Genomic DNA, 27,706 nt, shown 5'->3' on the forward strand with positions numbered 1-27,706 from the left:
GCCTCGATGAAAGGGTCGTTCTTTTGCAAACAACTTGATAGAAGTTTTCATCACAAAGACATGTGTCAGTCAGCTTGGAAGGATTATGCTTCTGCTAACTCCAGGCCCCTGCATTTTGGGAATCTCAGGTGATTCAGGAGATAACAGATTACACTTATGACTCACCGTGCAGCTTTCTGGAAATACCACCCTCGCATACAAGATGCCAGGAATTTTCACATGCCTTAGTGAGAAAGGTTCTGAGATTTACTTAAAAATAAATCTGCTTCAGGTGGTTTAGGTTTTTTTGGGTTTTTTTTTTTTTTTTAAATGCCCAAATAGCACTGCACTCATACTGGAGTCCAGGAGCAGCTTCTAAGCTTGGGCTGTGACAGTCAGAATGTGCTCTCTGCTCCCACACTGCCCATCATTGTGAAAAGGCCAAGAATTCAGTTTCTTTTTCCTTTTTTAAAAATTTCTCAGTGGCCACTTTTACTAAATGTTTGTGGGTCTTTCATAAGAAAATACGAAGCCTTCAGCAATGGCTTTTTTTTTTTTTTTTTGCATGCATGCATGCATCCTTAATGTAAATTCTACTTGTGGTGCCTCACAGCAGATACTGCTACAGCCAAGATAAAAGATAAAATACCACCATAATTTGTGTGTGTGTGTGTGTGTGTGTGTGTTTTTAAATATCTCCTAACCCAGGTGACACTTAATCACTTGTCCCCCTTGTGGAGGCTTTTACCCATAGGATGGGAATCACTGGCTTAAATGAAAAAATAATAACGCAATAATAACATCAAGGGTCTCATTTTAATGAGTTTGTTTATCATTCTTGTGGTTTATGGTAAAATTTTACTCACCAGTTTTAATTACTGTGTGAAAGCCCCAGCAGGAAGCAGGAAAGGTCAGACACTGACAGATCCGCATTATCTAAATCACGTACTTGGAAATGAAACCAGAAGATGGTGTACCTGGAATGTCTGTACTCATTTGTATTTCAAAACTGAAGGGACAGGCACGACATTTTATATGGCAGATAAAAGTTACAGCTGCTTCCTGCTGGACTCTAATCTTGTGTTCAGAAAGTAAGAAGAAAGGAATTATTTAAAAGTACAAGTAACAGAAAAAAATAAAACAATATTCAGATTGTTTCCTCAGTTTTGACAAGTTTAGGGTGAACAGCTTGAGATCAAAAGACATACGTGTGTATAGGACCATCAGTGTGTGTGTGTGTGTGTGTGTGTGCCTACTGTGGGTCATCTGATCATCATGGCTTCCACAGACGCAGGATGGGCTTATTGTATTGCCTGAAAGGAAGCGCACGCACACACATAAACACACATACTCATGCATGTGTCTGTGTGTTATCAACTCTAGACAATACAGAGGAACAGAAGGACAAAGACAGGAGAGAGTGTTGTCCTGAGGGCTGGCCAGCAGTGCCACACACACACACACACACACACATTCAAACAACAGACTCTAAAAATGAGCTCATACCTGATGTAATGACACAAGGAGAGCGCTTCTTCTTGTTTCTTCTCCTTCACAGATGAAATTTAATCATTCTTGCCAACATTCCTGTTAAAAGAATGCACCATGTGGACTCTAAACTCTACTGATTTATGTTTCAGCTGACGCCAAGTCAGATATTTAAACTCCATGAGGATTGAGAGCACCTTAAGTCGTTCAAACATGCCACATTCATGCCAAGACCACATTTTTCAGCCTCTCTGCAAATGGCAACATTAGGTCACCTCTAAATCTTCTTTAGGTACCAGACTAGTTGGTGGTGTTGGTGTTAGAGGTACCAAACAAAAAGGCTCAGAGCATGAAATATGAGGCTGTGCAGGGAATACAGAGGAGCGGAGAGGAGATGAGGAGGAGGGGGAGATGGAGGAAAGGAGGGCAGAGGGGAGTTTTCTTCTGTGCTGGGGGGTAGGAGACAACTCGACTCAAAGAGAAAGAAAACTCCTCCCAAACACAGAAGTGCAGGAGGAGGGGCTGAGTGCTCACAAATCACTCCCCAGAGAGAAAGAGGAGGGCAGGGTTTGTGATTATGCAGCGCTACTTGTTGTTACCCATCTGAAGGAGCCGGTCAGTGAGTTGGATAGTCAGTCATTCAAACTATGAAAGACAGTAAGTTTGAAAGTAAAAGATAAGAGCAAAGATCGCAAAGAGAGGAGGAGGTCACACTTACAGGTAGGAATGAGAGTTTGTAAGAGTGCACTTGCATGCAGTGGGTGTGTAGGAATGCATGTTGAAGTTGACAGCAGACAGAGCTGAGGCGGCTATCTTTATGACTATCTTCTCCTGAATGCATTTTTTCATTTGTCTGTTTTTCTTCACCTAAACTACAAGTTAAAAAATACTCTATTGCTACTTTCTTTCTCTGGCTGCTGTTTATCTCCGTACGCTGCCATGTCTCCCCTTCATCTCACAGCTGTCCGTCTCTCCATCCCTCTTTGTTTAGTTGTTTACAGCTTCCTCTGAGTAAGATTTACTCTGGGACTTTTTGAGCAATAAGTTGCCATCCCAAGGCACTGGGTGTAACTGTGGTTGCTGGGATTGGTGGTGTTAGCTGTGGAGAACCCAGCAGGAAATAATTACGTGAAATATGACAGATAAGACCAACGGCGTTTCTTTTATCGTCATTTTTATCTTCTTTATTTGTTTTGTTTTTTAGTAGTTTTGCTCATTTAAATGTTTGTGTATTCTAGCTCAAGATGTTATAAATGACTCAAACATCTGGCTGCTTATCAGAGGCTGTTGCTTAAACATTTACAACACCTAGAATTAGTTGTTGCTCAAGATGAAGATAAATACATGTTTGTGACATATGACTTAAAAGATTTGCGAGTTTTAAACAAAACCGTAAATTAGAGGCTCTTATCAAACAGGGCTTCCCTCTCTTGCTCATGATCACTTTGACCGGTCGAGTGAATGCTGCTCAGTCTGAAACTCTGACCTTTCAGTTATGAGAACACGTCTTTAAACAGCAAGCTACCAACTAGATGATGACAGAGTTAGGCATGTGTGTGTCTGTGTGGTGTTGGTGCGGGAAAAACACATGCATGCAGCAGGTTGTTTCAGATATTAGTCAGTGTCATGTCTGAACATCTCGGTAGAGTTGGACTAAGCCAGTGAGATTCAGCCTTTAACTAATGCTGAAACGTGTCTGTGTCACATGCAAGGAGCTCAGCTTTGTGATGGTTGTGTACTTCCAGTGGTAGTATTATATGCATGGTGTTGTGTTACTTGGATTCCCTGTGGTGTCAGTTGGTATTCCAGCAAGCCCATCAGCACTATGTGACCTACTGAGCTTTGCAAAGACAGAGCGGCTGCAAGCTGGAAAGGGGGAAATATATAATATATATATATATATATGATCTTTATTTAAGTAACCCGGCTCTTTTACTTGATCATCACAAACGTGGAACTAGGCATAGTTAATTCAAAGGTTGAACCTACTGTGCATTTTAATTAGAAGAATAGTTAAACTGTTATCTGTAATATTATAATCTGTATGATAAATTTTAATCAAAAGCAGTAAGAGAGATCTCATGGAACACACAGTATGGTGCTGGAGCTTCTGTAGTTTGCACATTATATAGTGCTTTTTTTTAGCTACAAGTTGTGCTTTACAAGATGTTAAAATGGTGTAACAAGGACATCTCTGCCTTATGCTAGGCTAAGATCATTGATCCTCTGGATCTAGCTTCATACTTGCTGTGCAGACAAGTATGAAGAAGCTCAGAGTGGGATCAGTCTTTGCATCAAACTGTCAGCAAGAAAGCAGCTGATGTTTTATCATCTGTGTGAATGAGCGTTAGGCAGCTGAGGCTCAGGAGGAAGAGCAGGTCGTCTTCTAATTGGAAGCTTGGTGGTTTGATCCCTGGGTCCTCCAACCTGTATGTCTGAAGCATCTTTGGGCAAGATACTAAATCCCGAATTGCCCTCGATGCATCTGCGAGTCTGTGTATGTTAGGTTAAAAGCTCTTAGGCGTAGAAACAAGCGCTTTGTGTGTGTGTGTGTGTGTGTGTGTGTGTGTGTGTGTGTGTGTGTGTGTGTGTGTATGTGTGTGTGTGTGTGTGTGTGTGTGTGTGTGTGTGTGTGTGTGTGTGTGTGTCAATGGGTGAATGAGGCTTGTAGTAAGAAGCACTTTGAGTAGAAAACCAGTCCATTCACATTCAGAATGACATACTTACCAGGATTTTTCCTGGCTCAAATTGATCTGTTGGGGTCGTTTTGAGTCCACATGTAGTGGTTATGTGTTACCTTCACTTACTTATTTATTCCCTGTTTTTTTTTTTTTTTCCCTGATCATCTTATAACCAAAAACTTGAGTAAACGAAAACCCACTTTGAAAAAAGAACAGGTTAAAAATATTTTTGTCATCACTGTCCCGGTGATTTTCCTTTTGGCGAAAGGCCAGACTTTTTTTTTCATATAGCCTTCCTTGGACTACTCTTGTTTCCTTGTAGGTAAGAGTTTCAGTTGTGAAATAACATAAAAGACAAAAGTGATGACCCTATCAGTGCTTCTGGGACATGTCCTTGTAGCCTGTAATTCTATCAAATTGGTGAATATTAACTTTTTTAATGAAGTTGTTTACACAAGAGAAGACGTCAGAAGTGCATCTCACAATGTGCTGCCATTTTTGTAGTTCAAACATTATTTTAAGTACTTCTTAGACTTACACATTTAAGGTTGTAGGTTTTTCCTGATAGTTTTTACTAAAGTAACAATCTATCTTCATTCAGCACTGACTCAGCTGACACTGTGTGTGACTGTCATACAGCATGGTGATCAGTGACTGTACACAGTCCACACTTCTGCGTAGATATACTAAAGCAGTCCACATGCTGAGGGGAAGTGAGGTGTGAATGTCTGAGACAGTGAGAGACGCAGACAAAGATTCAGAAGTATGAAATGGCAGCTACTGCTGTGGGATTTAATAACAGCCTCATTAATATGTTAAACACATCTTATACACACACACACACACATACACTGGTGGGCCCACATACTGAAGAGCGCAGTAGGACACATCTCTCTCTCTCTGCCTAACAAAGACTGGCTCTACACAGCGGTCATGTGACAGTTGTTCCCATTGTTCACTTCTGGCCAGGGGTGGTTTTCCTAGTGTGTGTGTGTGTGTGTGTGTGTGTGTGTGTGTGTGTGTGTGTGTGTGTGCGCACATGCATGAGTATTTGTGTTCATGGCCAAGCAGGAAGACACTTTAAGCCAGCTAGAGGAAATCCCTCATTCCCAAGCACGTTGATGTTTGCGTTTGTCCTCTTGATTGTGTGTATGTTCGTGTGTAATGATAGACCAGCTTTGCAGCATCTGACACTTAATGTTTAAACCCTACTTTATTTCTAAATCATTTTTAGAGTGTGTTTTATAATCTAGACACTCCCTTTGTATTTTGTAAACCTTCTGTCCATGGTACTAGAGAACTAAAAGTGATCTGTTGAACCCTCTTACACGCTTCTGATGTTCCCTAAATAGGCCAATATTTAAAGCCAGTACAAGATAGTTTTCTGACTCCTGGCTGATGTGTAGCGTTGGCTAGAGAGACAGTGAAAAAGCTGACCATCAAAACTTTTTACGCAATTGAATTTATTGAATGCGAAATGTGGTGTCCTCCATCCAGTGAGATGGAAAGGGAGCACACAGGATAGTCTGTGAAAGGGAGGAAGGCATATTTGCTTTATTGAGAGTAATCCTTTATAATGACCTACTGTTTTCTAAATGTTTAAACTGCCATTTCCTCTTCCTGCTAATCTACACTCGTTTCCCACCCTATGCCTAGTGCATGCGCGTGTGTGTTATTGTTCCCAACCCAAGGCCTTCACTAGTCTTGACTAGTGACAAAGCAGATCTCACTTCAGGATGTTTTGTCTGTTGAATGGCCAAAGAATAAACTTCTTATTGGTTGACGTTCATTAAAATGTAAAACTGCTGGTTTTCTTTATAAATTTTTCCTTAAAATTTTTGAATGAAGTCTAATACTGACAAGTTCTTTCAGTATTAAACAGCAGGCTAAAGAAAATGTTATTTTTCTGTAAAATGATAATTAACAAACTGGCAACAATTTTCTCTTGGATTGATACCATTTTTGTAGGTCAAATTATAGAAATAACTCAGAATTCTTCATGTTTTATTTTAGTTGATCTTCTGTGTTGAATTATGATGACATCACCACTTGTGCTTCAGAGTATCCTCAATAATACAGTGTGTACAAACACACACAGGTCTCCTGGATATGGCCACTAGCATTAATCATTACAACACTGATGCTGAGATTTTAGTTTTTACAGATGGCTTGATCTCCGTACATCAATTTTCATTTCATGTTAAGTGGCGACTGCCTCATGGCACATGTATACTGTCCAAATATAGGAAATTATAGACTTGATGTAGGAAGCACTTGCACTCATTTGTGTGTGTTTGATGTAGATAGTTGTAACTGTTGGCTGAACAGCTGCGTGGAAGAGAGGATAAAAGGGGGAGGAAGAAAGAAGCGGGGGGGAGAAATAGGCAAGCCCATCATTATAAGAGGTAAAAAGACAAAGGAAAGAAAGAAGGAGAAGCAGAAGAAGATCTAAAATGATGGACAGGCTGGGAGGAATGGAGGGCATGTTTGTGTGGAGGAGGGTGTGAGACTAGGAGAGAAAGGAGAAAGATGGATGAGTAACGATGGGTGAAAGAAGACTGAAATAATGCAGATAAAATAAATGGTGCGAAAAGAGTAGATGGAGAAGTTTTAGTAGAAGAGTGACTGAAATTTTCTCAGAATTTCCTAGTGCTCCTGGAATAAATAATTTATTAGATAAACTGACCAAGTATTCATGCGTGTAAGTGCTATGTATTTGTGTTTTCACTCAGTGAGAGTCACTCCTTTCTCCTCCACAGGAGAGGGTGTGTGTGTGTGTGTCTGGCAGATGGTCAGGGCCACACACACATACACTCACACAAACGCACACATACAGCTGACCATCCCCGTGGGTTGTATAATAGGTGCTCCCCTTGTAGTTGTTCTGCCCCTCAGAGGAATCCACACTCTCTGACCCAGCATGCCTTAGTAGGGCTTTTACTGTGCATGCTGAAGAGTCTTGAACCAGCCAGCTGTTCCTTTCTTTAAACCAGCATTTGCATTTTTATTGATATTCATGGTTATAAGCTGGTGACTCAGTGACCCCCTGCTAAAGTTAAGTTTTAGCATTTAGTTCCAGTTTAAGGTGGTCCTGGTTTATTTAGGACTGACCAGTCTTCAAGAACCTACTGAAATGTTAGCTCTTCTCACTTGTAGCAGAGTTGTAGCCTTCTCCCTTAAGCTGGTGTTGACTGTTGTGTTTGCCATTTATCATGACAAACAGCAGCTGTAGATAAGGAACACTGTATTTTGCCAGAAGACCAAAATGGAGCTATCAGACACTAACCTTGCAGAACTCACACAGGGTATCAGTCATCTTGTGGCACATCTCGGTTGTTTCTTTTTTACATATTTTGCCGAAGCATTTTCTCTTATGCAGGTCTCAGTACTGAGTCCACTCATACTGCAGTAGATGTGTCCATGTAATTCCCACTGCAGAGTGTCTCAACAACAAATCATTCAGCTAATAAAATGTTTTTGATACATGATATTGGTAACTGGTTTATTTGGGTAGATCCTCATTAGATTAGATGTTACAGGACAGGCAGAACTAACACATACAATATTTCACTGTAAAAATATCTCCAGCATTTTAGGAAGTATGTTTATTGTTCTTACTGTCCGTTAGAGGAGACAATCAGTTTTATCTGATTGTGCTTTGTGACATGTAGTGTAGCATGACACACTAATGGTGCTTCGACAATGTATACATTCACATTATTTGTGAATACTAGCTGTCTTCACATTGACGGAAATCAAAGCAAAACTGCTACAAAACTATTTTATTATTTCTGCTAGCTATCGAAATATTCAATGTAAATGAGACATTTTGCTGTTAGAAGGCATTTTTCCCCCTCATTGGGTGGAGAATGCTTACTGTGCCATGTCTTTGGACTAATATTAAAATAACAGTCCTGGACCAATCTTTACTGTATACACATGCTCTAAAAGGATCTCCATCTTCTCATTTAACTCCCGCCAAGGAAGAGGAGCAAAATTCCTGAGCTATGTGTATCTGTTGTTTATTGTGGATGGTCTTCTGTTATTGTCATGCAGTTCAGCAGCATTTTTCTAAAGTTACAGCTCAGTTGAACCCAGCTCGATTATTTTCCTTCAGTTGACTCCCTCTTTGCACTCAATGAATAACCTTTCAATCAATGTGTTTTTTAGCAGAAGCCCTGTTGATCCCCATGGGGTCAAAACAGGGCCTCTTCATTGGGGGTAACTGCATCTGGCCAGACTGCTCCAATCCCAGACCCCACAATTAACTCTGCAGCCTCCTTTCTCTGATCATAATCAGGTTGTTTTGCAATAGCAAACACCGGCACAGTTGTTCCGATCAGATTCTTTGGTTTGATGAGATTAGAAAGGGGGTCAGTTTAATCCAGTCTGCTAACATGTTATTTTAGTTTGTGCAGGATGACTAACTGCTACTCTGTGAGTGATTCAGAGCGGATAAAGCTGTGCTGTTCAGTCATCATCACACAGCAGGGGAATTTCTCTGTCCAGTGTTTTAGTTCCCTGCCAACTTATTTGTCATGTTCATCACTCTGTATTTATAACTGTGTGTCTGTCTGCTCATTACACAAGATCTCGCTAGTGAGCAAAAATAAAGTTTGGTGCAACGCTGCTCTGTCTTTCTTTTTTTTTTTTTAAGTCTGGAGTATGAATTTGGTTTTAAGGACAGTGCTGGAACATAAAGTATTTTAAGTATGTCCTAATGGTATGATATTCAGAGGTTGTTGCTAAAAATACCACATGACACTGAGGCACACAGGGTCAGGCCTCTATTCTCTTCTCATATCCACTAACAGAGAGCTGAAGTCAGCCTTCAGTGTGGTTAAAAAATGTTAGCTTTAATCTGAGTACTGTATAAAAACTGGGTGAAATTGTCAAACACCTCTACTTTAATTAAACCTTTCACTCTTGCAAAAGTATTAAATTGTTATATTTTCTCTAACTTGTGCAGATTTTATTGACTTAAACTTCAAGTACAGCATATCTACAGATTTTCATTTGTGTGTATGCAAATGATTTTCAAAAAACAGTGACTATATGTATTGGCTTTTCTCTGTCTATATATGATTGTATCATGCATTATAATGTTTTATCTCAGTCAGTGCTGCATGTCAGCTGCATTTATGTGTCGCATATCGTATGTCTTTACAGAATAGTTTTCTTTATTTTTGCAGGAACTCAATAAAGTAATTATTTTATTTTAATAATCTACAGAAAGAAAACCAAAGTCATATTTGATGTCATTACTGTTTAACTATATATGTGTGTGTGTGTGTGTGTGTGTTTCTTTCCAGAGTTGAGGATGATGGCAGAGGGGCGTTTTGCCAGTCTGCCCAGGTCTCTGCAAGCACACCACACCCTGGGAGGAGGCACTGCTCACTCTGGAGTACCCAGCAGTGCTCTTGGTCCCCCCAACAACAACACTTGCTCCTCTAGGAGGCTCCAGGGCTCTCTCACATCCTCCATGGACCTTCTCAGCTCCAGACCTGGGTAAGATGGATGACCATCAGAACCTCAGTTCTCTTGAGTCATTTGTTCGATCTCAGCATTGGTGGAATTTGGTGAGCAGCACAAAATGTTGCTAGTCTAACTTTTCTTTTTGTCCTGCAGTCTCCATCCAGGCCAGAGCGGCAGCCTATCAGAAAAGCCGGCTGCAGCCTACCAGCCAATCTCCATTCATGGAACTCTGCCTCGGCGCAAAAGAGGAGGGGTCAACCTTGCCTCATATGGAAACTACACTTGGGACCCCAAAGCCAATCACACAGAGCCTTTAATTTACGAGAACGCTTTATTGACTTCTGGGCGCATCCATCAGCCAGTGACCTCTTCACTGGTCCAGAACATCACTGATGACTTCCATGGTTACAGGTAAACATGTACAAACACAGAAAAACATGGATGATGTTTCTGTCTGTTGATATTTTCAGTTTCACTCTGTGGTTTGTTCTTGGACATTCTGGGAAACTGATAGTGTTTATCATTAGTGATACTGTATGTAGAGTTTGCATTATCTCTGTTGGATGGTTGTGTAGGATAAACATCTTTTATAGGCATCTTTTATTTAATACTGTCAAAATGAAAGGTGATTATTACAGAGATGTGTTGTCATCTTGAATTTTGGCACTGTTTGATCATCAGAGACTCTTTGTGTTCTGGAGAAAGGTCTTTGCATTCTGACTGCTCCTCTTCAGAATGGAGAGGGAAAGAGTTTGGAGTTGGATGGAGAAGTGGGAGGTTGCATAAAGACCCCTGAAGTGGGTGTAGCAGTTAGCTCGACTTCAGAGGGAACACACACACAAACCCACACACATCTCATCCCTCATCATGACCTCCATCTTTCTATCTCTGGTGTAGAGTTACGGCAGACTGTATCTGATGTAGCCAGCTTTGTGTGTTCATGTGATGTGCGTTTGCGGGTGCATTTGTGTAGCCCCCAGCAGTTGGGTTACCTTTGTAGGTCAGGGTGTGGCGGGGCAGATCAGAGACTACTGAGAGCTCTTTGTCTCTTCTTTTTATCTGTCTGCCTCCATGCTGGATAGATTTCATACACCGCTGACATACAGCGTGACAATTTGTCCAGGTCAAATTCAGCCTGTGCAGGTGGCAAAATAATGAGCAGCATATCATTGGTCATGGTTTTTGGTTGGTTTTTCATGACGTTAGTGGAACTTTGTGGGTATTGTTTCCTAAAAAGATGAGCCAGGCCTGTTTTACACCTTTGTAACCAAAGCATAAGTGCGCCTTTTAACATATTAAAGTTCATTAAAATTAATGGAAGCATCATTCTAAAGTTTTTTTTTTGGTTTTTAAGCATCAGCTAATATTAGCCTTACTTCAAGTTAGGGCTGTCAAAATCAGTCAGAAATCACTTTTGATTTTTCCTTTAAATTACCCAGACAGGTTTGACCTGTTCAAACACTGAGTCCACAAGACCAACACAGAAGCCAAGTACATGCATTTAAACATAAAAAATATCTTTTAAAAGATCTGAATATCCAACAAACAAATAAAATAATGAACTTAAATGGCAAAGAAAGGACTGAAAGAAAGTGATGCCCTGAACATTCTGTTTTGTGAAAAAACAGAATCTTATCTTCTCCTCCACACGAAACTGGAGATAATCAAACCACCAGCATCCTGCTGTGCATAACAGCTTTATCACTGGCTTCTTCAGTTTTGAGTCAGTGTTGTTAAATTTGATGTTAACTTTTTCCATCTACTGACCCAAATCCAGAGTATTTCCAAATGAGACTCTCTAGCAGTAAGTTGGTCTTTTTGGAGGCGAGTTGTGTTGTGTACACATTACCACTCAGTTGTTGTTGAATTATTGCAAGCCAAAGCTGACTCCGAGCTGGGCCTGAGCATCAGGGACTTTTGTATTTTTAAGGTTGCATCGGCAAAAATGCTACAATTGTTAAATTAGGTAATGTTTGTAATTAGCTAACTGTTGCTATTAACACATTTGCGAATATAAAAACAACAAGTTATTAGAACTGAAGGAGGTTAAAAAAGAAACAGTGGAAAAATAACCATATTATGACTTAATACCATTTACCTTCCTAATTTCATTAGTCTAAATCAGGGGTGTCCAAACTTGCGGCCCGTGGGCTGCTTCCAGCCCTGCCCACTTCCGGTCCGTGAATTGATGTAAAAAATAACATACAATTTGGCCCGTTAAGTTACTTTTTTGACATTACACCTTCCCCTCCAATTAAGAGGGTTAAGCGAAATGTCAAAAAAGTAACTTAAAGGGCCAAATTGTAAAAAAAGTAAGTGGTGAAAACTCATGCAGGAAGAGTCTCAAATTATATAGTGTTGCAGGTGGATATAGTGCCCTGTTAACACTTTTGGTGTAATAACTTAAGGTGAAAACCCAGGTTTGCATTCTGAACCTCTGAGGCAGGTAGTGGTAGTGTCTTTACTTTTAAAAAATTAATTATCTAATTTAATGTCGAATGTTTGCTGTTAACTTTGCTTCAAGCTCAAATCAAAGAATGGCCTAATGCTACAGTCACACTAGTGAAAACAGTGGTTGAAGACAGTGGCCTGACCAAAATTATTGTAACTGTATGTAATAAACTTGTAATCTTGTTGCCTTTGAAGTGAATGCTTCAAAGACGGTGACCAGGTCTGCAGCCACTCGCAGACAGTTGCTGTCATCAGAATTACTTTCGTGCATCAAGATGGTGATAAAACATCAGTAAGATGGAGTCAGTCTGCTATCAGTTTGATTTAGTGGGGTCAACTTGACAATTACGTACAATCTTTTTGTGATAAAATGACATTTAACTGTAAGTCATTGAAAATTGCAAATTTGTTGTTAAAAGAAATTCCTATTTGCTGCTCACATTCAGAGTCCAGCCAGAACCTCACAGATCTGAAACAGCAACTCCTCCACAAATAGTGACGTAGTTGCTGCAGAACTGCAACATGATACTGACGCTGGGCAACCTTGCTTTTATAGCCAGAATGCAACCAGTTGGCAGCCAGCTGAGATGAGTCCCCTGTTGCAAGGAGACATGCTCATGACTGATTCAGATTGATTGCAACATGTTGGCAAACTGAATGCATTTATAAATTAAATGGCAATAATTTGCAGCCCTCTCCAGTCTGTCTGAGAGTGACTGCAGTCAGTCCAAGTCGGACCACAGTTTTTGGAGACAGGTTGCCTTGCACCAGGCAACTCACATTTCTTATCTTAAAGTCCTCAAAATGAAAGTTTTCTGTTTGGTAATGTTGTTTTCACTCATTTTTTATGAGTTTACAGTGTTTTTTTTTTTTTTAATTCAAATGAAAACATTCACCACAGGAAACGTGTCCTTGTGGATCACAAGTAATCTAATCTTGTTTTTTTTTATTTAATTTTTTTTTAAATTTTGGATTTTTATGAAAATGCCTGTACAGATTGCTTGCTTACTGTGATGATGTTAGCATTCCCAGAAATGTTCCCAAATTCCAGAATTTCCTCCCTACTTTGGTCAGTTGTTTTCAAATGCCACACAGTTCACAGCTGTAATTTCTATAAAATGATAAGTATGTATCTTTATGGTATGTAACCACTGACTTGCTATTGCTGGCCTGTGACCCCCAACCTTATGTCACTCTATCTTCCCATTGGTCAGTGTGTCTTTCTGTTGACCTCTGAGGGCAGCTCTAGGACCACCAAGAAGGGAGGGGAAGGAGGAGGCAGAGAGAGAGAGCAGAGTTTGAAGGGGCAAGGAAATGGATTACAGAGAACAGAATCAGAATCTTTATTGTCATTGTACACAGAAGTTGCACAACGAAATTTAAAATGCATTCCTTTCTAGGTGCCTCAGACAATAAATAATAAAATAATAAAAATATGAGTGATAAAAATGATTACTAAAATACAGTGCACAATAGTAAATTAAGACGAATCTAGCCCCAATACACACACCAACGCACGCACACAGTCAGCACTACCACCCCACATCACTGTCCAAACCACACAGAGTTCAGTTCAATGATAGCCCTGGCATAAAAGCTGTTCCTCAGTCTGTTTGTTCTGGCCTTCATTGTCCTGAAACGTCTGCCTGATGGCAGTAGCTGAAACAAGGAGTGTCCAGGGTGTGAGGGGTCCTGGAGGATGTTCTGTGCCCTCCTCTGGCAGCGGGCATTGAACAGTTCCTGGAGGGAGGGCAGGGGACAGCCTATGATCTTTTGAGCCGTGTTGATGATTCGCTGGAGTGTTTTCCTGTCTGCTGCTGTGCAGCTGTTGAACCACACGCACAGACAGTAGGTCAGGATGCTCTCTACACAGCAACGGTAGAAGGACACCAGCAGATTCTGGGTCAGATAGTTGCTCCTAAGAACCCTCAGGAAATGCAGTCTCTGTTGGGCCTTCCTGACAATGCTGGTCGTATTGATACTCCAGGTCAAATCATCCTGCAGATGTACTCCCAGGAACCTAAAATCTGAAACCAGCTCCACTTCATCCCCCTCAATGAACAGAGGTTGAATGACATGTGTTGTCCTCCTAAAGTCTACTACCATCTCCTTTGTCTTAGTGGTGTTCAGGATCAAGTTATTCTCACTGCACCACCTTGACAGCCGCTGCACCTCGTCCCGGTATGCTGACTCATCCCCGCCTGATATGAGCCCCACCACAGTGGTGTCATCCGCAAACTTAATGATGCAGTTACTGGCATGTATGGAGGTGCAGTCATGTGTGTAGAGGGTGAAGAGTAGGGGACTCAGCACACAGCCCTGTGGAGAGCCGGTGCTGAGGCTGATGGCTGAAGAGAGGTGGGGACCTACTCTTACCCTCTGGGAACGGTCTGTCAGGAAGTCCTTGATCCAAAGACAGGTGGAGCGTGGTATCCCCAGATCTGACAGTTTAGTCACCAGTCTGCCAGGAAGGATGGTGTTAAACGCCGAGCTGAAGTCCACAAAGAGCAGCCGAGCGTAGTTCCCCCCCTGCTCCAGGTGAGAGAAGGCAGAGTGGAGGGCCGTGGCAATGGCGTCCTCTGTGGACCGGTTGGCTCTGTAGGCAAACTGGTGGGGGTCTAGTCTGGGGGAGAGACTGGAGATGACGTGAGCCCGGACAAGCTTTTCAAAGCACTTCATAACAATTGGTGTGAGTGCTACTGGCCTGTAGTCATTCAAACCTCTGATAGTGTTCTTCTTGGGGATGGGGACGATAATGGAGGACTTCAGGCAGGAAGGGACAGCAGCCTGGCTCAGGGACTGGTTAAAAATGCTGGTAAAAATACCAGCCAGCTGAGCCGCACAGACCTTCAGTATCCGTCCAGAGACACCATCGGGCCCCACAGCTTTCCTGGGGTTCACAGTTTCCAGCATACGCCTCACCTCTTGCTCTTGCAGCCTGAGGATGCTGCTGCTGCCTGCTGAGGGATGTTGGATGGCTGTCTCTGATTGCTGTACCTCAAAGCGTGCAAAGAAGCTGTTCAGCTCCTCTGCCAGATTGATGTTACGCTGATCAACTAACAGGCTGGGTTTGTAGTTCAAAATATGCCGAACAGAGGCAGACTGTAACAGACATATGAAACTTTTTCTTTCATCTATATACTGTAAATGAGTTGGACTTCCCCATTTTCTATTGATTCTGTTTAGATTGACTTGTTGACATGTACTTTAAGTAAGTAAGGTTTATTTATATAGTGCTTTTCAAGAGCAAAAGTCACAAAGTGCATTGCAATATATAAAATAAAAAAATTAAAATGGTATAAATAAATAAAATAAAATAAAAGCAGGCCTCCACAGGGGGGTCCTAAGCTTCTTTTTAAAGGCATCAACAGTGTCCACAGATCTTTAGTCCAGTGGGAGCAAATTCCACAACTTGGGAGCCACAAACTCGAAATAGACCCGATCAGACCAATATCAAACATTTCTTGAGAACCACAGATCTAAGTAATTTCTAACAGTATGCTGTCTTATATGTTGCAAAATACATGCATGTACACACCTAATCATTTATTGCTCCGTAAACCCTTTGACAAAAAGGAGCTGTTAAGATCATCAAGTTGGATTTACAGCTGTCTACTAATTAAATTCCCATTTAATTCCCATCCTCTGCCACATATGGCATTAATACTGGAAAGAGTACAAAGCATTAGGCATATTCAATTAATTAGTTTTATAATAACTGTTCAGCCTCTACTATGAAGACTGTAATACATAGAAATGATAATTTAGAAAAACAAACTGAGCAAATTCAGACTTTCCACTGCATCTTTCTAATAGAAACACACTGACCTCTGTAGGCTGCCGGCAGACTCTGCATGTTGCCGGCAGATTTTTCCATTTCTCCCGCTGTCTCTTACTCTCTCTCTGCCTTAGCTTCCCTTTGAAACACACTCCCACACACACAAATACACTGTAGTCCCTAACTAAAGCCAGTTGTGGTCATGCTGAGTATTGTGCGGTAAAGCGCAAAGAACAACAGTAGCCAGAAAAAGACTGTGGCGAGTGCTGCCTCGCAGTGGTCAGCTCGTGTCCGCTGGAATGCCTGGGCTTAGCCATCGCTCATGCACCATACTCTGTTTAAATTCTTTTAATGTTGTAGATGGGATGAGTAAACATTGCTAACCTAACAAACACTTGGAGACACTGAATCTCTGTTTGTTCCAGGGGAATGGCTCTGTTTGCAAGCCTGACCTTTGACCTGCCCAAGGGGAATTTTTAAAAAAGGGAATTTCCCTCAATTGTAACAGTTTTAACCCAGGAGGATATAGATGGGTGTTGTCTGTCTGTATTGAACCCACCTAAGCCTGGAGAGCCAGGCCGAGGTTACAAGGGGCAAGTGGTTGAAGTGGTTAAAAAAAATCTTTAGCCCATCAAAGATCCAGCCAACCACTGACCTCAGAGGAACAACACACATGAATACAGAAAGTTTTCAGTCAGTTTCTCATTTTATCTTATATTTCAGACCACAGAAACTCCTCTGCGTCTACTCTCCCCTTCATCTTCAGTGGTGAATATCGAGCAGTAATCTGTATATGCCAAATGTAACGCATTACCTGTAGCAGATGCTTTTATAGTTCAGGACGGGGGTTGTAAACCTGTGACTCTGCAGCCACATGCGGCCCTTTTCCCATCTCTAGTGGCTCCCTATGGTTTTAACAACAGAGCTAAATAAATATGAATATGGAAATGACCAGCAGTTATTTTTTTTTTTCACATTTTAAATTTTATTTAGCATTATGTCAGCAGCATGAGACAGCACAGCGGTATGGTGGTTAGCACTGTTGTCTCACAGCAAGAAGGTCCTCGGTTCTCCAGCTATTGCAGCTTCCTCCCTCAGCTAAAAGATGTGCATGTTAGGTTAACTGATGATTTTAAATTAGCCGTAGGTGTAAATGTGAGCGTGAATGGTTGTCTGTCTCTGTATCAACCCTGCAACAGACTGGTGACCTGTCCATGGATGGATGGATGGATGGATGGATGGATGGAATTAAAAACATATGTTACAACCTCTGTCCTGTAATTTTGCAATAGCGGTAGTGAGCATGGATACATACACCTAAACATCGAGTCTTGAGACCTCCTAACTGTAGATTTTAAATCCAAAAAAGGAAAAGACATTGAGGAAAACTGAGAATTTAACAGTTTTAGATTTGTTTGCTGTTACTGCTAACATTTCTGTCTTCCTGCTGTGATTGATCTGCAGTGAGAAAGTAACAAACAACAAAAATCACCTACCAACAGAATCCCGGGTTTTATTCTGGGAGGAGACACAAATCCCTTTCGGCTCGCATCAGGAAGGCCATGCGATGTTTGAAAAACATCTGCCAAATCAAACATGTGGAGCTGCCCGCCGTGGCGACCTCTTGTGAATAAGGGAGCAGCTGAAAGTAGCTTCTATCAGCACCTTCAGGAAGTTCCTCACAGCTTCAGAAACCAATGTGCCCACTGACAGGACAGCTCAGTGTAGATTTTTGCAGTAAGCTAATCTGATGGATTTGTGATCTGCACACCTAAAATAAAATCCACTTTAATATGCTGGACTTCATTGGTTCTACAAACTTATTATGGCTGAACACCTTCTATGAATAATGACTATGCATTATTGTGAATGGGGGCTTCTGTTCAGTTACATAACTAAATCCAACTCATTATTTGGAGCCATGATTAAACTGTGAGGGTTTAGAGCTAAACATATTTGGTTTGGTAAGTAATGGACTGTGCTAATATTCCCGTGGGAACACCAGTGCAGGCTTAAGGGATTTTAAACTACCAACCTCTGTAATGTAGCCATGGATTTGAGCTAATTACCCCTTTCACTGAGCCCCTGCCTGTAAGCCTCCTGTCGAGAGACTCTGAGCTGCAACTCAAGTACCAATATTCAACACAAAGATGGAGGACACTGAAAGAAGCTGACGCTGCTGGAAGAAAACAAAAAGCCAAAATACAAAGTTTGAAAATGAGTGATCTGATCTTTAAACAATAGCGATTAAAAAAGCAGATGAAACCACACCTTATGTAAGCTCAGAACAGGAAGATAGAAAAATGCATTGTTTTTAATGAATGGAGGAATTAAAGAAAAATGCAAAAAGAGGAAATTAAAAAGGTTTTCTGGTGCTCTTTGTTTGTGTGTGTGCTCTAACCTCTCTGTGAAACTGTCAGTGGACTCAGAATGGTAGGCGTGTGGCTGCGATGTGTTATGATGGGGGAGGAGAGAGAGAGAGAGTCCAAGCCAGGCAGGCAGGCAGTGAAAGGAACATGTTTACCACTAAAAGAAAGAAAGGGACAGTCAGGCAGCGAGACACAGAAAAAGGGAGAGACTTAAACTTAAAGCAGTGTAGTGCAAACTTTGTGTTTTTTTAAAAAAAAATCTTTTTACTCGAGAAATCCACTTGTAAGTGGGACCTGGTAAACTTGGGTTAACTCTGCCACTACAGTTAACCTTCTGCTTTAGAGTGCAGGTTTAACTTCTTATCATACAGGCACTATTCAAAAAAAGTGCCACACCTCCACTATAAATCATCTCCTAACGAGTAACGGGGGCTCAATACGCAGCCTCAGCACCAGTCAGCGACCCTGCCTTGACCGTGCAGTTTATTTGTAATAGGAGGACCTGAAGTTCCCGTCTGGGTCCTGTTGGCAGGATGTGTTCTCTAAATCGGACCTTGTCTCTGTCTGTGTTCCCCAGGGAGCCTGCTGCCGGGCCGGACGCCACCGTGGACTACGTTAAGGTAGGAAAAGTAGCAGCGCTATATTGTTTGTCTGCCATTACTGAAAATAAGCTGTTGGTTTAAAATCCACTGGATTCCATTATAGTCAATGTAAATATTTTGCATACTGAAAATATGGATACTTGTTTCTTCCTCTGTTCCACACAAAGCAGTATTAAAAACAAAAAAAAAGTAGAATAGACTGATTTTAAAATGTTAAAACACACAAAAGCAAAATAAGATCTACAACCCAGCCAGAAGGCTCAGTTTAGTTCAGCAGACTAAAGTGGAAAGCTGCTTTTTGTGTTCTACAGTAGGAAGGAGCAAGCTGTATTGCCAGTTATGTAAAACCTCAGACCTCCCACCCTGCTGTGAAACTACTGTGGCACTAAAGTAAAGACATTTTACCAGGGGAAATAAAAATAAAACAAAATGATTACATGTAACAGGGGACACATCTGCCACTGGATATGAAACAGCAGCTGTTTCTGCAGGCTGAGGTGTAAACATCACTCTCCAATCGCTCTTCGGCCACTTGGATAATACAGCTTTATATCATACAGTCTTTTGTGTTGCTGTCACACAGTTTTAAATCACATTCACACCACCTGCACCCAAGTTTTCAGTCAAAGACAGATGATGACTGAGACGTGATCATTCTGTTAACACAGCATCGTCCCACTGACACTTTAACTGTTTCATTCTCTCGAGGTCTTTGCCTTTCTTATTTTTGGCTCCTGCCTGCTTGATTGTTATGAAAATTTGTGTTATCATGAGCATCAAACAACAATACATATCAGCTATAGTGCACATTTAGTGAAAAAGAGGCAGGGTATCTAATCTAAATACATTTTGAGCAGCAACCAAATTGAGCTCTGAAGTTGGCCCAGAAAACTGGTGCTGCTTACTTAATCTTTAATCAGATGTTGCCTAATTTAAATCATAATTATGGGAATTTTGTGCCATATTTTTGCACAGTTTTGTTAAAGCAACAATATTAAACAAGAGACTGATATGAGAAAATGATTGCACTACTGGGAAAGAATCTGTTTTAATATTATTAATAATGAATTAAATTAAACGGGGACAATTTTCCAATTCCCACGCTTGTAACTGCATGGCCAGAGAAGAGACAAGCAAACAAATAAACCAGCAAAATTCAAATTGAATTACAAGACAAAGGCGTGGGAGGAAAAGCCATATCAGATTATCAGGCCTTTAGTCACAGACAGCTGTTCAGATCTCAGGCACAGCTCATCCTCTGGACTGTAGACAGTTCATCTGGACCTTATGTTCATAAATAAATGAGCAGGCATGTGGAGGATTTATACTCCAATTTGTTTTGTGTGAAAATCCTTCTTTCCTTAAATGGAAAACTATACAGTTTGTGATTGTGTGATCTAATCCCTGCAGCATCATTACTTTCATTCAGACCTTTTCTCTCCATCTACCCTTCTCTAGTCAATCAATCCTTTCCTCCGTCTGTTAGCTCATATGTTTGGATGCTAACACCTCATTGTAAAAAGCAAACTCAGTCCTTCCCATGGGAGCAGGTTGCCCATGTGAGAGCTAACCTCACACACACTCTCAAAACCTGTGTGCACATATACACAAATAGTACTTTGTGCGCATTTCTTTGGGCAAATAGTCAGTGTGTCAACAGAGTGTGTAGCGCATTTTGTGTGTGTGCTGACCGCACACGGAGCTACTGTATTCCAGATATTATATAATATGTGTGAAAGTGTAGCTGTCGGCTCTGCTGCTCCAGGTGTGTTTGCATTTCCACTGTAGATGAAAACACACACATAAACCTGTGATACAGTACAGGTTTGAAAAGGTCAAAAAGATGTCAGTACAGCGAGCCCTGTATTGTTCCGTATGATTATGTGCAGTAGACGTGAGTAGAGTGGGTGTATGCAGGGAAGGAAGTGACTGTGGAGAACAATAGTATTAGCATATCTCCATCTTCACCAACTCATAGACAGTTTCTCTTCTCGTTGACAGTCTGTTTTTGATGGGGGGCATCCAATCAGCATGCTTCCTTCTTTAAATGGAAAAAGACATAACATCCAAGACTGCATCCCCTGTGGGATGGGCCAGTGCTCTACACTGGTATTTTAAAGACAGGGGAACCAGATTTTTAATATGTTCTTCCTTTTGTTCGGCTTCACCTATTCACCAAATTTAAAGCAATTCAGCTTGGTGGCATCTGCATAATCATGCTGACAGAGAAGTAAAAACTCTGGAAGAATGAGGCCAAATTGAATTCAGAATGAAGTGTATAAAGTAAAATTTACTGAAGAGTATACAGCAGGTATTAAGAGAACTACTGTATAACTTTTGTGAGTCAAAAGGTGGAAAGTAATAGGAACAAACTGTTGATTATGAGAGTGATTTGCTGGAGGCCAGACTTAGTCGTACAATAGGTGGCAGTATAAGACAGCATAATCTCCATATTATTTGATGACAAATTAAATGATTGAGAGAGGAAAGAAGAAAGATCGTCAGTGATTCAGAAAGAACATAATTCATCTTCTAATGAACTTTTCTAAAAGACTCTTAGTCTGCCCTCTCTTATTCCCACACAATGAGTTGAAAGTTGCTCTAAACCCTCATGAGAGAGCTTTAGGAAACAATAATGCTCTCTGTGTGTGTGTGTGTGTGTGTGTGTGTGTGTGTGTGTGTGTGTGTGTGTGTGTGTGTGTGTGTGTGTGTGTGTGTGTGTGTGTGTGTGAGAGAGAGAGAGAGAGAGGTCTTGGGGTTGCAGTGGCTGTTAACTCTCAGTGTGGATGACACTTGCATCAGCGCACACACATTCTGAAGGCAGCTGTTTCATAATAATAATAAGCTGGCTGAATTTCCAGCTATAAACAGGTATTCAAACATTTGCTGAGTTTTAGTGGAGTGCTCCATCTACTGGCTAAACTGAGGTAGGGGACCATCAGACCTCACCGACACGCAGCCAGCAAGGCTGGTCACCCCATCAGCCATTCAGCTTCACCAATCAGCTTCCTGCTTTGGCTCTCTGCCGGTCCACAAACTGGACAGCCAATCAATTAGTCAGTTTGCCAGCCTGTAAGTGGAACAGGCAGCTGGCCAGCAACCCCACCCCCACCCCCCCAGTTTGTCACAGATTTTCATCATCAGTAAAGATTTTCCTGTTAATTTTTCAGTCTTGCTGTTTTATTCTTCAGTGGCAGTTCAATCTGTAGATTTTCTCAGTGATGTGAATGTGGTCAGATTACAGAAATGATCCTACAGATTTTATTTATCTTAACTTTTTTATAATAATCCAGACACTGCCACTTTAGCCTGCCTAATGTAAAACAGTTATGGGCCACTCTGAGTAATGATCAGTCAGATTTAGATTGGGGTCAGACCAGATGAGCCAATATCCCAGACGTGGATTAAACCTAAATCAGGGCTAAAGAAACGTCACTGAGGAATCCTGCTGGAAAAAAAAGATTTAGTCTGGAAGTAGACTCACTCTTTGTCTTGAAAATGGAGCCTAGGGGTCTGAGTCATGTTACTCATGTTTATCAAGGCATTACCAACCATGTTAAAATGCCCTCAAAGTTTCTGATAACACTGACTACACTTTAGAAGAAAGAGTCGATTTATGATTTGCATTCTGTCAGTGTAATTGAACGCTCTGCAGTAGAAAAAAGTGGTGAAGCAAAAGTACTGATTGTGCCCTGTTGCTGGGTACATTTTATTTATATAATTTATATAATTATACATAAAATGAGCATTTACTGCAGTTCTGTTTCAAATTATTCAAACTGAATGTGAGTGGTCCCTTCCATAAACTGTGAAGCTTCTCTTTGTGAAATAGGGATCTTTGTCGTCTTCTTTTTTCAGTATACAATAAAGTAAAAAAGTAATTAGTATGTGTAGTAGTTTGTATTTTTTAATTGCAGTGTATGGACCTTTGGTACTCCAGTGTGCTTTACTTGAAGCAAAAATGCTGACAAACGTCTGTTTGATTTGGTTTCTCTTTTAAGCCACATAAAATGTATTGTAGCCAAGATCCTTACATTTTCATCAACTACGTAAGGATCACGTTGCACCAGTCAGTATGACTCGTCACAAGATCGCAGTCCATTAGATTATTGATCAGTCACTCATATATCTCTCTCTCACACACACACAAACACACAGCTCACCCAGAGGGTGAATAGAAGTGTCACTGATTTTTTTTATTTATGTGTTAGAGCATGAGGAAGCGTGATGAATGCTGCCTAACTGGTAGAGGACAGTGAAGCTTCGATTGTGGTATGATATCGCACGGTGACTGTTTGCTGCTGCACGTCACCATTAAATCCAATTTATGCCAAACAAGCTTACAGCCGCTGTCAGGCAAAGTAAAAGGCTTACCTATTGCATATCTACTGTATCTATCATTGAGACTGTCACTGACCTTGTCAATGGCTGTACAATACATTTGGAAATGAATTCTTTATCAAGTTTACTACTAATGCAATTTGATTCAGATTGTGTGAGGCACGTTTATAGAACAAAAATACAAACTGAAAGGTACAAACTCATTTTGCTTTCCTTTTTTTTTTTTTTGTAGCGTATAGAAAGAACTCTGCCTCGTGTCTTTATACTTTCTTCTATTCTGATCAGTTTTGTATACTGGTTTCAAAATACTAAACTTACATGGTGTGTACACTAATTTCACATATCAGAATCTGTTTGATGCTTGAAGGTAGCAGTTCAGGGTTAGACCAGCTGCTCTAAAGATAAAACATCCCGTCCTCCAGCTGTACTTTGGCAGGTTAAACTGCATTATAGGTAATTTAGGTGGTTTAGGTGATCAGTTTAGGCCTTGACAAAAAAAACATTAGAAAAAATACTAAGAGCAGTGGAATACTTCAAGATACCATGAAAGGAGAAAAGATCGTTTACTTTCAACATCATTGAGGGCACATAGTTTCTCTCAGTCGCACTGGACAGTAAAATACATATCTTGAAATAAAACTATATATTTAAAGCCATTTTTGCATTAAAAAAATAGTCATCCTTCATCCCCCATTTTCCATTTTATTACATTTCATGTAATTAGCTTAGGTTGCTGAAACAGCACAGTCTCTCTGTTCCATTTGAGAGAAACAACAAACAGATAGAAATAGAAAACATAGAACCTCAGCGCCCTGATTTCTGTCCTTCACTGTTTTTCCAGAGCATTCCTGGAGCGACGAATGTGTGTATTTTAAGGTGGACATTTAGCCTAGCTGGTGATTTGGGGCTGCTGTGGTTGCCAGTCGTGTGTGTGTGTGTGTGTGTGTGTGTGTGTGTGTGTGTGTGTGTGTGTGTGTGTGTGTGTGTGTGTGAGAGAGAGAGAGAGAGAGAGAGAGAGAGAGAGAGTGCACTGCAATGTGGTGCCTTAGGGAATGTTCTACATGTATTTCCTTCATGGATCCTCATGAGAGTTCACACTGTAATTAGTGGCTCCATTTCCTGCGACCGAATATTCCCTTCAACTTGTTGCTGCTGGCGTGTCACCCTCAGTGTGTCTACTCTTTGTTTGCATGTGGCTGATCTTGTGTAAAGATGATATTTCTTTCATTTCATTCATGGTCGTTTCTTTTTTTTTTTGTCTATGCAACACTGCTGCATGTTCTCTCTGTCCAGTTGTGTGTCGTTGCCCCCCCACACCCCCGCTGACGCAGTTGATAAAGTTTTCATTGGCCAACATCAAGTGGCCAACATCAGCCCTTGATGTTTTTACTTGCCTGAAAAAAAAAAACACACAATATTTATTAACCGCATACAATATTTCCAGAAGGATGTGTATTCCATTGGCCAGTATGTGTTTTTTCACTTTCCCTTGGCTCTGGGGCTAATTTGCTAATGCTGGACCTCGGTATGTGTCTGTGTGCGAACTGGTGGGAAAGCCTAAGAACTTCACTAGTGTGTGGGTGTAATTGCTCTGCAAGCATTAAGCAACACAAGTGGCCAACATCACTCCACAAGGCACATGCACACACTCTTAACAGGCTCTTCCCTCTTGTCTCAGCACTTTGAAGTGGATTATTTCAGTACAGCTCCCTGGTTGAACCTGCAGCCAGTTCATGTTGAAGATTTCTTAGTAGCTGATAAATATTTTCTTAAAAGACTTCCTGCCAACTCAGGAAGTGATGTATTTTCTATTTTTAGTAGGTCTGATCAATTGGAGGAGCCATGATGCCGACCATGGCTTTACAGTCAAAGACGCGTAAACATCATGAATATGAGACTGAAAGAGTTTTGATGGGCAGATAAACTCGAAGGTGTAACTCAGAAACTGCAGACCAGTGAGCAATAAGGTAACAAACCAATCAGCACATTCAGTGATAGTGAAAATATTTGATAGACTGCCATTTAACACTTGTGAGTCAGAGGGAAACAATAGTAGCAAATGCATAGTTTAAGTTAGAAATGTTATACTGAATGCATGAATCTGATGCAAAACCTATGTGCTGTATATAGTTTTCTTTCCATTATCCATGTGTTTGCAGGGAGAGCAGGCAGTAGACTCTGCCTTTGGGTCACTCCCAGTTTATCCACGCATGATTGGTGTAAACCATGTCACATGGGTATTTCTCGCACCCATATATGGAGCTTAGGGGGGCAGGGTAAAAGGGAGATAAAAAAAAAAATGTGTGAGAAAGGATCTCTAAAGTGAGTGAGCAGTGGAGGGCTCACTCTGCAGGGGACTGTAGAGGAGAGAGGCAGAGATGGCAGAATGTTAGTAACAGGTATCCCAGTGGGGATGTTCAGTCCTTTAGTCTGAGGCTTTTTTCTGTCTGGAAGACTTCTGACTGTTGATATTTATCCAGCTGCACAGCTGATACTTGGCCATTTCTGTAGCTCTTAATGAAAGTTTTCCTGCAGGAGGCTAATGGGAATCATTGGGAACGTAATTCAAATTGTTCTTCAGTCACCTTGATTGCAGACCTAACTAAGCTGGCTGAAGGCAACATTTGTTACCCTGTTTGTCCCAGCAAGATAGAACAAGTTAATGATGTCGGAGAGATGCAACCTCAAAACCCTGACAGCAGCTCTGTGTTGCTTCTATCACAAGAACTCTGTCATCAGTGCAAAGGTGAGAAAAACAGGAGAGCGTGTGTGAGGATGTGGCCAGGTACTGATGGTGTCATTGAACTCATGTTTGTGTTTGCACCTTTATTTTATGTAAAATTCTTCCTCTAAAGTATGATTGCACATGCACATGTGCAGGTGTTTTGTGAATGCTTGCATCCTGCGGCCTTTATGCTGTTACTTGCCAAGTTTTCATAAGAAGATTTTAGTTCAGGGGTAAATCAAAAGTAAGTGGTTTGTTTGTCTTTAGAGTATTAATAACATGCAACTTCAGAGACATTCTTTAGTGCAAGCATGCTTTTCAGGGCTCATTTAATCTTGTTGTTTGAAGGAGATGTTGGAAAAAAAAACAACATATTGCTCTGCAGAAAACAATCTGAAAAGTGCGTGGTAACACTTCCAGCCTGAGCAAAATCTAATCAGCCTAAATAGTCGTCCTCTTTTCCATCACTCTCACTGTGAACACTGGGCTTTTATTAGTCAGACCAGACGCTCTCATAAATGGCCAACTGTGTGACTGTCTGTCTGAGGGTGTGATTGTGAGATATATGCTGGCTTCATCCATAACTAGTGCTAGCAGACAGATAAGGCAGTGTGTGAGGGAAGTGGGGAGATAGTTGGGGAGTTAACAGGACAGGGGTAATAGTCCTCATGTGGATGATAAATTACCAGCTTGTGCTAGTTTGTCTTCTTTATGACGTCAGTAAATTGTACGAATGTCATTAACGTGATTGGATGGAGTGAGCAGCAGCAGGGCAGGAGGATGAGGTGGAGTAGTCTGTCCCTCTCTGGGTCAGCCTGGAGTTCTGTACATTTACATCTGCTGTGAAGTCTGTTTACAGGTCTTAGGGATTACTGTGTGGAAAAAGGTTGCTTGAAACCTTTTGTAGCTTCCTTTAAGAGCACACAATGTAACGCACTGATCTCACCACAAGGTACACCAAGAAGTTGTTCTGAAGTTTTCAGCATATTGCATAATCTTCATCAGAGGATATTTTTGTGTGTTTTTTCTGGTCAACTCAACTGTATATTCAGTGGAAATCTGCAACTGCAGTCTGCTGTTCAGTTACAAGTGAGGAAAAAGTATAATCACGAATGAATTTCGTGTGATCTGAAACAAATCCACATCATCCAAGAAAACTTGGATTCTTACTGTGTGCATATGGCGATTCATCAGCACTTCCTCTCACTGAATCTCAGAGTCATCTCGAATAACTGCTGTCCATGTGTGCTCGCTATCCTGACATTCTGTGTTGCAGAAAAAAACAAATTACCAGCATTTAAATTGTTACTAGTTGAACATCTGCCTCATTTAGAAATTGTATGAATAAAACCTGATATGTTGTGCCTTTTGAGGTTAGGCTGACCTTATGATTCAAAATAATCTTGTGATTACTTTACAGGATCCTCCAGTTTGTTCATTTAAATAGCTTCGATGCTAGGTGAACTTATTATCTTCATTTGTCCTCAGTGTTTACTCAAGAACAAGAACGGCACATGAACATCACAGACACCACCGCTCCTATCAGTCTCATGTTCTGCTGTCTCTCTTATGTTTCCCCCCAGCTCTGCCTTCCCTCATCCTCTTCATTAGTGCTTTTCTGTTTTCTCTCTGTCTCTCTGTGCCTTTACTTTTGACTCCATATAGCCTGGGGTTTTGTTCCATTCCCCTTTTTATTCTCTCCTCCATCTGTTTCTCTGGGAGGTCGCCATTTATCCACAGAGAGCCTGCTTCCTGTTTTGGTCCCTGCTCAGATCCAGACTTACTTGTGCTGGTATCCCAGCTGTTAGATCACTTCA

The 27,706-nt window shown here is 41.0% G+C and overlaps 1 protein-coding gene across 2 annotated transcripts in view; it reads left to right on the forward strand.

The window, feature by feature from the left end:
- The window catches only part of bcar3 (BCAR3 adaptor protein, NSP family member), a 62,263-nt gene that overhangs the window by 15,700 nt on the left and 18,857 nt on the right, over positions 1–27,706 (forward strand). The window contains exons 1-4 of one of the 2 annotated variants that reach the window (XM_030726653.1): positions 2,066–2,187; positions 9,461–9,656; positions 9,777–10,034; positions 18,799–18,841. In XM_030726653.1, coding sequence (XP_030582513.1) covers positions 9,469–9,656; positions 9,777–10,034; positions 18,799–18,841 — 489 coding nt within the window. In that variant the 5' untranslated portion in view covers positions 2,066–2,187; positions 9,461–9,468. Of the gene's footprint in view, positions 1–2,065; positions 2,188–9,460; positions 9,657–9,776; positions 10,035–18,798; positions 18,842–27,706 lie in introns of those variants that run through there. The other variant, XM_030726654.1, reaches the window with a different exon arrangement.

This window comes from Archocentrus centrarchus, chromosome 4 (assembly GCF_007364275.1).
Source record: "Archocentrus centrarchus isolate MPI-CPG fArcCen1 chromosome 4, fArcCen1, whole genome shotgun sequence".
In the NCBI taxonomy this organism is placed as follows: domain Eukaryota; kingdom Metazoa; phylum Chordata; class Actinopteri; order Cichliformes; family Cichlidae; genus Archocentrus; species Archocentrus centrarchus.